The 15,019-nt window shown below is 41.2% G+C and overlaps 2 protein-coding genes across 2 annotated transcripts; both read left to right on the top strand.

Annotated features, from left to right (window-relative positions):
• The first annotated feature begins 2,461 nt into the window (after positions 1-2,461).
• LOC134188254 (serine/threonine-protein phosphatase 6 regulatory ankyrin repeat subunit C-like) lies at positions 2,462-4,100 on the top strand. The gene is made up of 3 exons (XM_062656450.1): positions 2,462-3,287; positions 3,467-3,706; positions 3,770-4,100. Exons 1-3 carry the CDS (start codon positions 2,462-2,464, stop codon positions 3,808-3,810), a joined length of 1,107 nt encoding a protein of 368 aa, XP_062512434.1. The 3' UTR covers positions 3,811-4,100.
• Positions 4,101-6,253: 2,153 nt separating this feature from the next.
• Positions 6,254-9,390, top strand: LOC134188206 (uncharacterized). Its single transcript, XM_062656407.1, has 4 exons — positions 6,254-6,751; positions 6,825-6,962; positions 7,029-7,202; positions 8,846-9,390. The coding sequence occupies exons 1-4, from the start codon at positions 6,290-6,292 to the stop codon at positions 8,858-8,860; spliced, it is 789 nt and encodes a 262-aa protein (XP_062512391.1). The 5' UTR covers positions 6,254-6,289; the 3' UTR covers positions 8,861-9,390.
• Positions 9,391-15,019: the final 5,629 nt, after the last annotated feature.

Genomic DNA, 15,019 nt, shown 5'->3' with positions numbered 1-15,019 from the left:
ACGAGACGGACGCGAACGATGTGACGATGGCCATGATAATTTTCACGCCTCTCCCAGACGTCTCGATGAGCCGAAATCGAGTGCGACCTGCTTCTTCTTCGTTTGTATTTGGCTTAATGTGAATACCGAAGTCATCACGACATTGTCGATCGCAATTTCGCGTGTCTGACGTTTCCTTTTGAGGCGAATCTCGGCTCGTCTGGTAGCGGGCGTGTTGAAAGTAGGCGGAGTAAGAATGTCTTGTGCGTTACAAGGTAAACAAACATGATCCGATCACCGAGTGTAGAGACATGGTGATGTGCCTAAGAATGTTTTAGTGCGTAGAATGCTGCGGTTAGCTGCAGATTTATGCATCGATCCTGCATGGCATCGATCGATACTTAGGTGCACAGTGACGTATGCCTACTGTCTACGCAAGGAAGACGATCAACGTCTCTGAAATTGGTTGCGCACGACCAAAGATCGGTGATGACTTTCAGAACAGAAGAGAAAATAAGTGAATATATGTAGTTCGAGAAACAACTAATTAAATGTATCTGATGTAAAATCACTTATTTGCACTTGGTCTCTCAGATGGGTATTGATGGTTGTTTGTCTGCGTTGTTGTACACTATAAAACGATCCGTTTGTTTAGTGAAATCTTTTTTTCTTGTATACATGCATCTTCTGTGTCTTTCTGCCATTTAGTCTGTCCGTCTGTCTATCTTTTCTTTGAATGGTGACACAGCAAATGTGCTGCAGTAGAATCAGGATATGCAGACAAGAAAATGAAGACAAGAACTATACTAATCAGCATGCAGCTATGCGCATGCATGCAGATATGAGTGTGTATACAGAGATGCAATGCAAGAGTGATCAGCGGAAAAGTGTCTAAGTCTGTCTGTCTGTCTGTCTGTCTGTCTGTCTGTCAATGGTAGTATAATTTCAAACATCGAAACTATTACAGGCTAGAGAAGCTAGTACAGCCACGTCTAAAGTAAAATATTTGAAAGTTTTGTTCTCTGCATAAACTACACTTGAAAAAACTGTCTGTCTGTCTGTCTGTCTGTCTGTCTGACTGACTGACTGACTGACTGACAAAGATCATTTATTGAACATACAAGGCACTACGTACATCATAGGAAGTCGAAACATAATAGTCGCTACTGAAATCTAAAACCCACTAATGAATGCTACTTTGAAGTTCGCAGTCTAAAGCTATATCAGCACTAGAACTTTGTAAATGAAGTCTGTCAATCTTCTTCTGACTGTCTGACTGTCTGTCTGTCTGTCTGTCTGTCTGTCTGTCTGTCTGTCTGTCTGACTGTCTGTCTGTCTGTCTATCTATCTGTCTATCTGTCTGTCTGTCTGTCTGTCTGTTTGTCTGTCTGTCTGTTTGTCTGTCTGTCTGTCTGTCAATACACATATTTTCAAACATTGAACTATTATACACCATCTAAGCAAAGCAACTAAATACTACCCAAGCCAATAGAGCTTGGTTCTACGTACAACCATTTATGTTTATGTTGCTGTCTCTTGAAACAATCTTCTTTATTTTTCTGTCAATCACTCTAGCATTTGATCGACAGATTATTTGAAGTCTTACTCTATTAATAACAATAGACAGACAGACAGACAGACAGACAGACAGACAGACAGACAGACAGACAGACAGACAGACAGACAGACAGACAGACAGACAGACAGACAGACAGACAGACAGACAGACAGACAGGCTGTTTTCGCAGATTGCATATCCATCATCGCAGGAAGCCGAGTACAGCATGCAGACAACAGACCGGACAACTAATTAGCTAACCGCGGCACATCTCTACACTCGGTGATCGGATCATGTTTGTTTACCTTGTAACGCACAAGACATTCTTACTCCGCCTACTTTCAACACGCCCGCTACCAGACGAGCCGAGATTCGCCTCAAAAGGAAACGTCAGACACGCGAAATTGCGATCGACAATGTCGTGATGACTTCGGTATTCACATTAAGCCAAATACAAACGAAGACGAAGCAGGTCGCACTCGATTTCGGCTCATCGAGACGTCTGGGAGAGACGTGAAAATTATCATGGCCATCGTCACGTCGTTCGCGTCCGTCTCGTACAGCTGTAAGAGTTGGAGAGTGCCGATTCGAGGCGCAATAAATGCGAAACCAAATAGTCCACGCGACCAAATAGTCCCTGCAGGTGGCCGAAACCAAATAAGCCCTAGTTAAACGGTTTCGGGAACCAAATAGGAGCGAGATAATTGCCCGCGACCAAATAGTCCACGGAACCAAATAGTCCCTGTACAGCTGTTGTACGTATACATTAGCATCAACATTATGTAGTTTTTCTTGATTTGCATTGTTGCCAGTGACAGATCGGTAGACCTATTATTGGGTCGACTATAGTTAGACAGACAGTACATGTACATTCTGTCAGATGACGAGAACCCATATTAGGTTGGTCACGTGGTAGTGTGCAGAATGACGGAAGAACGGCACGCGATACTGGTCGCGAGTCTACGCAACAAGACGGAACGAAATGTCGCTACATCTGCTAGGAATGGGAACTGGGAGAAGGTTCGACGACTGGTTGAACAAGGAGAAAACGTGAATGATGTGGAAACAGAGTTGAGAGCTACAGCTCTACACTGTGCTATCTGGTCTGAAAATTCAGATATTTGTTCGTTCTTGCTGTCACGAGGCGCGAACGTCAATCAGAAAGACAAGAAGGGAAATACGCCGCTTCATGACGTTGCTTCTCCACATTATATATATAATGATCGTCTCTATATCTGTCAACTGTTAGTTGATCACAAAGCCGATGTTACTTCTGTTAACTATGAAGGTCAAACTCCTCTTCACGTAGCTGTTGATGGCAATGACTTTCCCTCTGTGTGTCGTCCACTGATAACAAATGAGAGTGTGAATGTAGCAGATCCTCATGGTGACCGCGCTTTACACACAGCAGCTAGAAATGGTAACATTCAGACTGTCCAGCTGTTAGTGGATTGTGGAGCAGATGTAAATGCATTGAATGGAGATGGACAAACACCACTACATACAGCAGCTGGTGGAAGGAAAGACTGTCCTGAATTGTGTTCTATTTTACTAGAACATAAAGCCAAGATTGATGTAGTGGATAAACTTGGCAGGCAACCACTGCACTTGGCATGTACACATCATCATCGTGCAACTGCAAATTTATTGTTATCCCGTGGAGCTGACGTGACTGTTCTATACAAGCAACAAAGAGAATATCTAGGTTTGGCGAATAAGTCTACTTTGAAGTCAGATCAAGAACAGAATAGTAAGTATACTGCAGATAGAAATATTACTTAATTAACTGTGTGTGTGTGTGTGTGTGTGTGTGTGTGTGTGTGTGTGTGTGTGTGTGTGTGTGTGTGTGTGTGTGTTTGTGTGTAGAACACTTGTGCTTGCTTAGATACGTTTGTGTTTGTGTATTGACATACTTTCTTGTTTGTATAGAACCACACAAGAGTGAATGGCTCAAATTAGTGGCCAAATCACTAACCGGTGAAGCTGTTGAATTGACAGCAAAATCATTTGATACTGTTGCCACCTTGAAGCAGCAATTACAAACCAAGAATGGCCCATCATCATGGGATCAACTGCTTGTGTTTAAGAAGAAGCAACTACACGATGAGCAAACGTTGGCTGATGCAGGAGTAACTGATGGAACAATATTGAACGTCGTTCTTTGTCCTCGTCAGTCAATCTTCTTACTAAACAGATTGTAGTATACAAATTGTAATGATGGTATTGTTGTAGGTGGTGTGACAGGCATGGGAGCTGATGCGGCTGAGTTATGATATGGACAATGTGTAGCATTGGGTGCAGGTCTCAGGCTGAAGATGTTTTCAGTCGCAGTTTGGTGTTGCACGTTTGCTCATTGAAATAACTGTGTTTGTCTTCACTTGTAGCCAGACTTTACTATTAGCTGTTGTACATTAGCATCAACATTATTTAGTTTTTCTTGATTTGCATTGTTGCCATCAGATGGGTAGACCTGTTATTGGGTCGACTATAGATACGTACAAAGATATATAGATACATGTTTATATTAAATTATAAATAAAAAATGAAAATAATAGTTCAGAAATGGTTCTCACTTTTTTCAATTACACGTGTTTTGGTTTGTGGCGTTATCCCGGATAACGGCATTGTTATCCGGGACGTTAACATTATCTGGTTAGTGTGATGTCCAACGTTATCAAAGAGTTTTCAAATCTCTGGTCGACCTTCTGGACTGAGTACCATCTAAGACAGACAGAGCGCGGATTGATATCCGATTTGAAAAGATATTCATTCTGGACGACAAACGACTTACTTCTCTGCCTTCTACTTGCTCTGCTATTTACCGTCCTTCGTTATGCTCTAAAACACGTGATCTCTACAGTAAGAATTAAGACACTTTGTTTAGTTGTCATAGAAATTGACTTTTAGATGTGGTCTGAACTTCGAGGCAAGTGGACGCGCAAATTTAATTTTTAATTGTCAACTTGTGGTGTTGATGTATTCAATTAGTTTGACATAATATACACAAACACAGTGTAAGCTTGTTTTCTGTTGAATAAAAGTGAGAGTTGATTGTGTGTGTGTCTATATGGTTACGTTTTGTCTCTCTGTTTGTGCAGCCGTTTGTTCGATGGGTAAAACTAGAGGGAGAGAGTGCGAGGAAGTTTGCAGAAAGTTTGTGAAAATTACTGTATTATTCGACGTTGTCTACGTATTGTATCTACTTGTGTGCAACGAAGTATTCGTTTCTTGGTGATCCACAATCAGTGTGGATAGGTAAGGACACACACACACACACACACACACACACACACACACACACACACACACACACACACACACACACACACACACACAGCAACACACACACACACACACACACACACACACACACAAACACACACACACACACACACACACACACACACACACACACACACACACACACAACACACACACACACACACACACACACACACACACGCAATTGTTTGTAATATACTTGTGTGTTTCAGGTTCTATTGGATATTTACATAATGTACATCACACAGTTGGGATTCTACATTCACTTTTTTTATGGAACAGCTTTCATGGACGATGCCAGAAAAGATACTAAAGTTATGTATCTGCATCATCCTCTGTCTTGTGTTCTCATTGGATTTTCATTGGATTTTTATTGGCAACAAGGTATGTTATATTCTTAGTAACGATGATATATGACATGGTTGTAGATTACTGTAAACACAGACATATGGGCAGGCAGATGGACAGATAGACAAGCAGACAGACAGAGAGACAGACAGATGGACAGAAAGACAGACAGACAAACAGATGGACAGACAAAGAAACAGACGGTCAAAGAAACAGACTGACAAGCAGACAGACAGATGGACATACAGACAGACAGATCGACAGATGGACAGACAGATTGACAGACATACAGAGAGACAGACAGACTGACAAACAGACAGACATATTGACAGGCAGATTGACAGACAGATGGATAGACAGACAGACAAATGGACACTTGTAAACACTTAACACCTGAGCATTCTTGAATATGTTGTTGTGTTTATATATTGACATGCTTTCTTGTTTTGTTGTTGTTGTTGTTGTGTGTGTGTGTGTGTGTGTGTGTGTGTGTGTGTGTGTGTCTGTCTGTCTGTCTGTCTGTCTGTCTGTCTGTCTGTCTGTCATCATATATTTTCGAACACAAGACTATATTACATTTCAGCAAAATAGTAAGTACTTAAGTTCAAATGTACCTTGTCCATAATCTACACACTATACACTTCACTAAGAATGAGATAAACTACAAGCATGCAGCAACCCAGAGACAATCAGTGACTAAAAGTCTGGGTCTGTCTGTCTGTCTGTCTGTCTGTCTGTCTGTGTGCACGCACACGTTCATGTGTGTTGATCTTTTTTTTTGTAATCATGTGTGGCAATGTGTATGGTAAGGTGTAATACGATGGTTTTACATCAGACAATGTTAATTACCTCCAATCACAGTAATGACTAAAATTTGTATTTTGTAGTGAGCTTGTATTGTATTGTGATAGTCTATTTTACATCAAACAACTAATTAATTTTAATAGGAACAGGTAGATTTGTAATTTCAGTGTTGTGTTACAGAGATGGAACAAGTGAAGCCGATTGCAACACTGGAGACGACTGATTGTCCTAAAGGTGGACGCTACAGCTCAGGCAGTTTGTCTATTTCTTTCTGTTCCTGATGGTGCTGTGAGTAAACCAGTTAACATAAAGATTCATATGTATGTTGACGAAAGGCTAATGCCACCATCTACTAAAGCCAATGATGGATACATTCTAAGTCCTCTCTATGTCTTTGAACCTCATGGATTAACATTTTCCAAACACATGCAAGTGCATTGTCTTCCTCCAGTTGATTCTAAAGGATGGCATTTGTCACTGATGAGAGCAATGTGTGATACTTCCACTTTATCTCAATTGTGGGAGCCACAAGCCATAGTAACATATAATTCTGATTTGGACGAAGTGAATGTGGAGGACGCAGACTGTAGGTGTGACCTTACTAGTGGGACTTTGAGTGTAAAACACTTCTGTTGGCATCGGTGGGTTGGAATGCCTGTTGATGTGTTTCTGGCTACAAAAACTATGATGTTTTCTGTGTTTGGTTACGGGCACAGTCCTTCATCAAATATTTGGAATCTCACTATCCATTGCCATGATAATTGTCACGAGGTTATTGAGGTACATTGATTAACACTATTGTTTATATAATACCAGTCAATCATATAACATGGAAATTTGCTTGTTGTGTTAGAAAATGGAACGCGATGAGAGTAGTCTATCTCCAAGTCGTTCTTACTTGTGTCTAAATAAAGAAATGAAAATGAAGTTTGAAAACAATATTGAATTTAATATTACACATGGTGATTGGAAAGCTACTTCACAGCTACCGGTATATTACTCTAAGCTTGCATTTAGTGTATTGGGTAATGCATGCATGTTATACATCTGTCTTCAGGTAGTAGCTGCTGCTCAGTTTTGGCACAAATGGATAGGCTTGGACGTTACTGTGGAGTTTGAGCATGGTGATGAGCATCGTACAAACGAGTGTATTGCAGATATTAGCCAGGGTGATCAATCGGTTGCACTGGTAATGTATCCTCGTCTTGTTTGGGACAGTCCAGAAAACAGAGTGAGTGAAATATTATATTTTGATGAGATAGTTTTGCAGTTAAAAATTCTAGTTGTACAATAATCAGGCTTGCATGTCTTCTTCTACTATATACGTTCTCTAATAGTGTATACTGCATTTCTACCAACACCGTCATTTTGCACTTTGTTATGTATAGTTGCACACTTGAGATGTAACACAAATTTAGAGTTGGTGGTTGTACATACATACAGTATTATTAGTACACATACAGTATTATTAGTACATACAGTATTATTAGTACATACAGTATTATTAGTACATACAGTATTATTAGTACATACAGTATTATTAGTACATACAGTATTATTAGTACATACAGTATTATTAGTACATACAGTATTATTAGTACATACAGTATTATTAGTACATACAGTATTATTAGTACATACAGTATTATTAGTACATACAGTATTATTAGTACATACAGTATTATTAGTACATACTGTATTATTGCATGATATTTGGTAGTTAATCGGGTTCATGTTGTCTGTTTCCAACTTAATTGAGTGTGGTAACTTAAGCCTGTGGTAAGGCTGTTCATGACACTTTTGACCTCCTTTGTAAAGTCACAGATTTTTTCATTTACTACAAATAGAAATGGTTGTATAACAGTCTTCATTTTTTGCATTAAAGGGGAAGTCCAACAAAAAGGAACTTAACTTGTATGAGTAGATCTTACCAAGACAAATCGATCGGTATAAGTTACTCCGTTATCTTCGTGTTTGTATACGAGAACGAGCGATGATGTGCAACGCCCACGCGCCTGGTCGATTAAGCTCCGCCCACTGCGAACGAATAAATGCGTTTACGGATGACTGCTATGGATATATCGAGAATGCCGAATGTGAATGCGAAGATATTATGAAGATCTGCCTTCTTGCCGTCAGTGGTTCTTCTCTAAAGTAAAATGGTGTCGCTAGAGCTGTTTTCCCACCAGACTTTGAAGCAGAATTCCTCAATACCACGGCTTACCTAGAGAACGCGCTTGTGCTTGAGTATTTTTTTATCCTTGTTCTTTTAGTATCCGAAGGGAAACGTTCAGCGCGCCGTCTGGCGTGTGCAACAGAGGACGTTTTTATTTTTTTACCTTCCGGTCTGCCGCTGGGTAGGAGGTTACAACCCCGGATGTAAAAATAGGATCATTTGTAGCACACGCCACACGCCGCGCTGAACATTTGTTTCTCTTCGGATATTAAAAAGAACAAGGATAAAAAATACTCAAGCACAAGCGCGTTCTCTAGGTAAGCCGTGGTATTGAGGAATTCTGCTACAAAGTCTGGCGGGAAAACAGCTCTACAGACACCATTTTACTTTAGAGAGGAACCACTGACGGCAAGAAGGCAGATCTTCATAATATCTTCGCATTCACATTCGGCATTCTCGTTAGATCCGTAGCAGTCATCCGTAAACGCATTGATTCCTTGGCAATGGGCGGAGCTTAATCGAAACTGGAAGCGTGCGCGTGGGCGTTGCACATCACAGTAACATCGCTCGTTCTCGTATACAAAAACGAAGATAACGGAGTAACTTACACCGATCGATTTGTCTTGGTAAGATCTACTCATACAAGTTAAGTTCATTTTTGTTGGACTTCCCTCTAAGAGTGTTGATTTTATTACCAGGAGGTGAATGTATGAAGTATTATGTCACAGTCACTGGAAACACAGGCAACTTGCAAATGTACATGCACCTAATAACATAGTGATTGTAGCTGAGAAAGTTGGTCATCGTTGGAAAAGGCTTGTGCTGATATTAACAGCCGAGTTTTTTATGAACAAAACGAGGTCGATAGAAATGGAAAACAGAGATGACTGTTTCATGCAAGTTGTAACAGAATTGAATATGTGGACTGATCAATTTGGTAACACAGCCAACCATGCAACAATGATCAGGGCAATGTGTGCCATTGGTTGCAGGTCTCTGGCTGAAGATGTTTTCAGTTGCAGATTGGTAGAGCTTGTCTGCCAACATTAATGATTGTTTTTGTGTGGACTAAATATGTAGCAAGCAACAAGAAGACTATTTTGTTATGACAATGTACAGATAGAAATCAACTCTATGACAATACGTTTACATCTTGATGTATACGAAGCACAAAAATATGACTTCTAACTAGACAATTTGTAATTGTAAAATTTCTGTTGAAGGAATAAACTGAAATGTTAAGTATCCTATATCTTCTACAGTCACATTCTGTTTACAATCTAGACGTGTTTTTGTCATAGCCATGCAACAGCTCTTGTAGTGAGTGTTTCAATAACAACACCAACAGCTCTAATACATTGTCCAAAAGCCCGTCCAGTCTCTCTTTATAACTTGTTCTGCTAGGATTTGCAAGCATATCCCGTCCAGATCCAACTGAGATACAGACTATATAGAGCTGCGTGCATGCATGCAACCACTGTGCAGTAGGACAGATCTAGATGTACAGTTTATTTCACTCTGTACATCACCTCTCACATTGCTCTCTTTCTACTGATAATAATCTGTTTCATGATGAGATCCTATCTACATCAGAATGTGTAATGACGTCCTTCCCCTTCGCCTACATTGTCTCTTAAAATTGAGTCCTGATCTTACAAAAAATCCTGCATGTCAACAATGTCCTAAAGAGCTTTCTCCTCTCATCATGTAAGAATCTCTGTTATTGTTTGCTGAGGAATCTTTCATTCTATGACCTTTTCCAGTCCCACGTACTCCCACCTCCCACTCTTGGTCACTCCCACCTCCCACTGTTGGTCACTCCCACCCTAATTTACCCCCTACCATCTACAGGCCATGATGCCCACAAGTGTTGCTAATGATAATTATCGATAAGAAGTAGACACTTGTCTACACAACCTCGCCTGTCAGAGTGGCTCCACATGAATCTAAGTCTTCTGTTGATGATCTATCTTGTGAAGTAACGTCTACTTGCAGTGATCATAACAATAGAAAATATATTATATGAAATAGGATATTAGAGTTTATTGTTTTAGTTCAGAACTTGTACTATTTAAGACTTGTCTGCATGCTTTTGCATGTCTCCGCGCATGTCTGTTTGTTTAATTGTTTTGTAGTTTTTAATGTGTGTGTGTGTGTGTGTGTGTGTGTGTGTGTGTGTGTGTGTGTGTGTGTGTGTGTGTGTGTGTGTGTGTGTGTGTGTGTGTGTGTGTGTGTGTGAATGTGTGTGTGTGTGTGTGTGTGAGAGAGAGAGAGAGAGAGAGAGAGAGAGAGAGAGGGAGAGGGAGAGGGAGAGAGAGAGAGAGAGCTAAACTTGACACCCACTGACAGTTATAGGAGCACAATCCAAGGGCCCCGCTATCATAGTTTCTTTTATTATGGGCGGCTTCAAGGTTCAAGGTGTGTGTGTGTGTGTGTGTGTGTGTGTGTGTGTGTGTGTGTGTGTGTGTGTGTGTGTGTGAGTGTGAGTGTGTGTGTGTGTGTGTGTGTGTGTGTGTGTGTGTGTGTGTGTGTGTGTGTGTGTGTGTGTGTGTGTGTGTGTACACAAATCTCAAATTTCTCCTCTCCACGAGCACGTTTCATGATAGGACCTACCTTAAAAATCGTTTCCGTGTCCGACTACAGATGAGTCTAAGAACAATTCGTGTAAATAACCAAACGGCGGAGAAAATGCTTCCTGAACTTTCGTCGCCCAATCCTTTTGTATTGTAGCTAGGGACTGTGTGTACTTGACAACCAAGAAACACCTTCAGGAGTTGAATGCCACCTACAGTCAGCTATTCACACGTCAGCATGATCAATCCTTTACTACACTGTGCTGCACCTAACACTGTTGATAGTCAATGTTTGCTGATATCAATTTCTATGTCAGTAAATACCATACCACTGTCGTTACAACGGAACTGAGTGCATACCTAGACTGTACATTTCAATTGTCTTGATCACGATCGCAAAACGACGACTACCTATACCAGGCCTATATACGTAATATAAACTACTAGGAAGTTTGCATGTTGAAGCAAATACGTATTATGTATTGTCTAGCTAGGACTCAGCGTTTCAGTAGACGGTCTGAAAGCTCCGTTGGATGTATTACTCACGCATGCGAGGAGCCTACGGATACCGTAGCACTAGTTAATTAATATTGTTGCCGCCGTGGAAAATTATTTTAGACTTTTTATTTAGTACTTCAATTATTTGTTGCTTTGTGATGTCTGATATTTGTATTTGCAATGGAACAAATTAATTAATAAAGTTGGATTTCCCCTGCACAAATTAGTTGGGTTGGTTTTATTATTGTTATCATTGCTCAAATGATCCGCACTGATAGTGATTAGGTGATGTTTTCTGAAATTGCACAACTTTCTTCCCGCACAATTTGGTTGAATTCAGGGTATGCATATGAGACAAGGTCAGAGCAGCTTATATTCATAACACGTTTATTGGTGCAGAGTTACTGATGGTCTAAATAAATAAAGTTGCAGCCGTTATCTCATTGGATGTAGTATACATGTCGATAGCAGTTCAGAGCCCGGACGTATTTTGTCACGTGAGTGCGAAAAGTGTCGTTGTGATTGGCTGTTGTTGGTCAGGTGGGTGTGTTCAGTTCACTGCGCACGTTTGCATTTGCTGGAGTAGCTTTCGTGTACCGTCCTGTACAGATGGATACAGATACAGAAATAGATCCTAGATGGGATTCGCAATTGAGGCCACAATTACTTTGGGTGGCCGAGCAGCTACGTCCACGCAGGAATCAGCTGCCAGCTCGTCTGTACAATGCGCTTCTCATTACTAAAGACGATGAGGAACGTTTGAACGCGTCAGATAAGACAGAAACGGAGCTGGCTTTGTATATTTTATCTTTGCTTCGTAAGCAATGTTCTGGATCATTTGAGACATTTTGCCGAGTTCTACTAGAAACTAGAGATCCCACACTATGTCAAGTAGAGAAGCATCTTCGTCGATATGGCAAACGACGTTTATCAGAATCAGGTGAGTCGAGCACAAACGGAGCTGTGGTGGTAGCGCAAACAAGTCGTGCACGTGGTAATTTATGTTCAGAAGTTAGACGAGAGTTTGGTGTTTGCGTTTGCAAGTCTAAATTCTCTGTAGGCAGCGGGATGTCTGTAACGTGGCGTTGTTGATACTGTTGCATAATTTGGGGCCGTAGATACACTAAGTAGGCATGTACAGGCTCTAATTAGTAGTGTGGTCTTCAAGTTTAGTTGGAGGAGCAGATCACACTTGAAAGCCACGCTCCATTCTTACATTTTTACAAGAAAATGGGGATTGGCTTTGCAATGTGATTGATCGGCTCCTCCGAACTTGAGGACCACACTACGCCATCATGTGTAATCTTTACATACCTCAATGGAACAAATTAATCACCAAGCAAGCGCACCTGCATGGTTTGACTATGTCTTTCGAGGTGGCGTTTTCACTGCTGCATGTACTGACAAGTATCTTGAAATTGTCTACTTCTGTCAACAGTAGATGTGCAATTCCTCTTTACCTAGCTGTTGATGGGCATTTTCTTGACTTCCCCCCCCCCCCCCCCGCTGTCTATTCTTCACTGATCACTGATAACAAATGAGAGTGTGAATGTAGCAGATCGTCGTGGTAACTGCGCTCTACACCTAACAGTTAGAAATGGTTACATTCAGATTGTCCAGCTGTTAGTGGATTGTGGAGCAGTTGTAAAAGGATTGAATGAAGATGGACAAACACCACTACATACAGCAGCTGGTGGAAAGAGACTGTCCTGAATTATGTTCTATTTTACTAAAACATGATGCCAAGATTGATGCAGTGGATAAAGACGTGCAACCGTACAATCGTATTTGTGTGTGTGTGTGTGTGTGTGTGTGTGTGTGTGCGTGTGCACGCGGGTGTGTGTGTGTGTCTGTGTGTGTGTGTGTGTGTGCACGCGGGTGTGTGTGTGTGTGTGTGTGTGTGTGTGTGTGTGTGTGTGTGTGTGTGTGTGTGTGTGCATGCGAGCATGTGTGTTTGTGTGTGTGTGCGTGTGTGTGTGTGTGTGTGTGTGTGTGTGTGTGTGTGTGTGTGTGTGTGTGTGGCGTATGTATAGCTCAATTGTTAGAGAGTTACCCTGGAAAGGGAAACATCAATCATTGGGTTGCAAGTTCAAGTTTGGGATGAGCACTGACATAATTTGCTTGGCAAGGAACTCACAAACAATTGCCTCTTTCAACTCAGGAGTATAGATGAGTAGATCTTTAATTAGCTGGGTATGGTAGTGGCCAGCGGCTGTGACTTGACCATCAGCCATTAAGGACCTGGTGAGACTTCAGGTGCCCACACTGTAGTTGGTGTCACAAGCCAGTGCTTCTACAGCTGTCTGACCCAGCTCCAGGATATTACTAGCGCAGGCCCATAGTTGTCTTGAGGACAGGAGCCCAGTGTAATGCTGGGGGGTGACCTTGAGTAGGCAGCTCCTGACATTTACCGTTCAGAGTGTGTGTGTGTGTGTGTGTGTGTGTGTGTGTGTGTGTGTGTGTGTGTGTGTGTGTGTGTGTGCTTTGGCTCTAGACTCACACGGTTAACAAACACCAATATATCAAGAGTGCATCCAAATTTACACACGGTAAGGTGATGACGTCGTTAGTGCATATTTTGCGATTCCTTGCTGTATCATCATCAATCGGAACATACTGCTGCTTTTTGCCATTTATATTGTGTTGGTCACTTGCTTCTTGCGATTTCCAACTCCAGACAGCTTGAATCGGTGAAAGTATCGTGTGGCGTTTTTCTTCGTGCTCTTGTGTTTTAAACAGAGAAGACACTTCATACAGTCATGGGACAGATATGTATCTCTACTGCCACACATGCACTGTGGACAACGTTCTCACCTCCCAGTACCGAGATTCTTTGAGCTGAACCCACCGATTGTTTATGCCTTACATCAACACAACCTCTATAGAATGGTGCCTAATTTAGCATCAGGAATGTCAGGCAAAGCAAATTTGGAGTACAGAGTTACCTCTAGACAAAATCTTCATAACACGCTATGTATTTGCCAGTTGTGGTTCTTACCAAAACACAGTTGTCATCATACTGCTTCGACAACTGGAAAATGGTCAATTGCCTTTCTCTATTCAAGAGTATAAACGAATACATGGTTTGACCAAGGGTACTAGACCAATGCCTCAACAAAAATTATATCTTGCAGCAGATTAGCCTCTGATACCTGGCCAATATCAAAGCTGTGCTATAGTTAATGCTTCCAATGGTTAAAGCTTCATGTGCAGCTGCAGATGTGATAGTCAACTAGGGATATAGAGACTTCAGTGGTGGATCTAGGGGGTCGATATCTGTCAACTGTTAGTTGATCACAAGGTAGATGTTACTTCTGTTAACAATAAAGGTGAAACTCCTTTTCACATAGCTTGCTCTTGAGCAATGGTGTTTCTCTCCCAGTGTGTCATGCTAGTACTAAAAGTGCAGGGGCGTAGCGTGACCTCTAGAAATGAAGGGGCTAAACTTCACGATGCAATGGTACACGCCCATTTTTATGAACACGTTCACTTTTATTGGCTTGTAATTGACTGATACAGTAGAATCAGTGGCAGATCCAGACTGGAGATAAGGTGGTTTATATAATATATGCAGCTTTGGTCCTTACACACTACAGTCCACAATTTTTATGACTACACCCCTGAAAAGTGTGTCGTTCACTGATAACAAACATACAGGATAAGCTTACTGAAACAACTGAAAGACTATAAAGACTACTGTAAAATGCGAAAGTCACTATATCCAGCTAACTATGTCATTACTAAATCTAATTTTAGTCCTGTGTTGCAGAGATGGAACAAGTAAAGCCTATGGCAACAATG

This window comes from Corticium candelabrum, chromosome 12 (assembly GCF_963422355.1).
Source record: "Corticium candelabrum chromosome 12, ooCorCand1.1, whole genome shotgun sequence".
In the NCBI taxonomy this organism is placed as follows: Eukaryota; Metazoa; Porifera; class Homoscleromorpha; order Homosclerophorida; family Plakinidae; genus Corticium; species Corticium candelabrum.
Note: the sequence above shows the minus strand (reverse complement) of the source record. Positions and strands in the feature narration are given on the sequence as shown.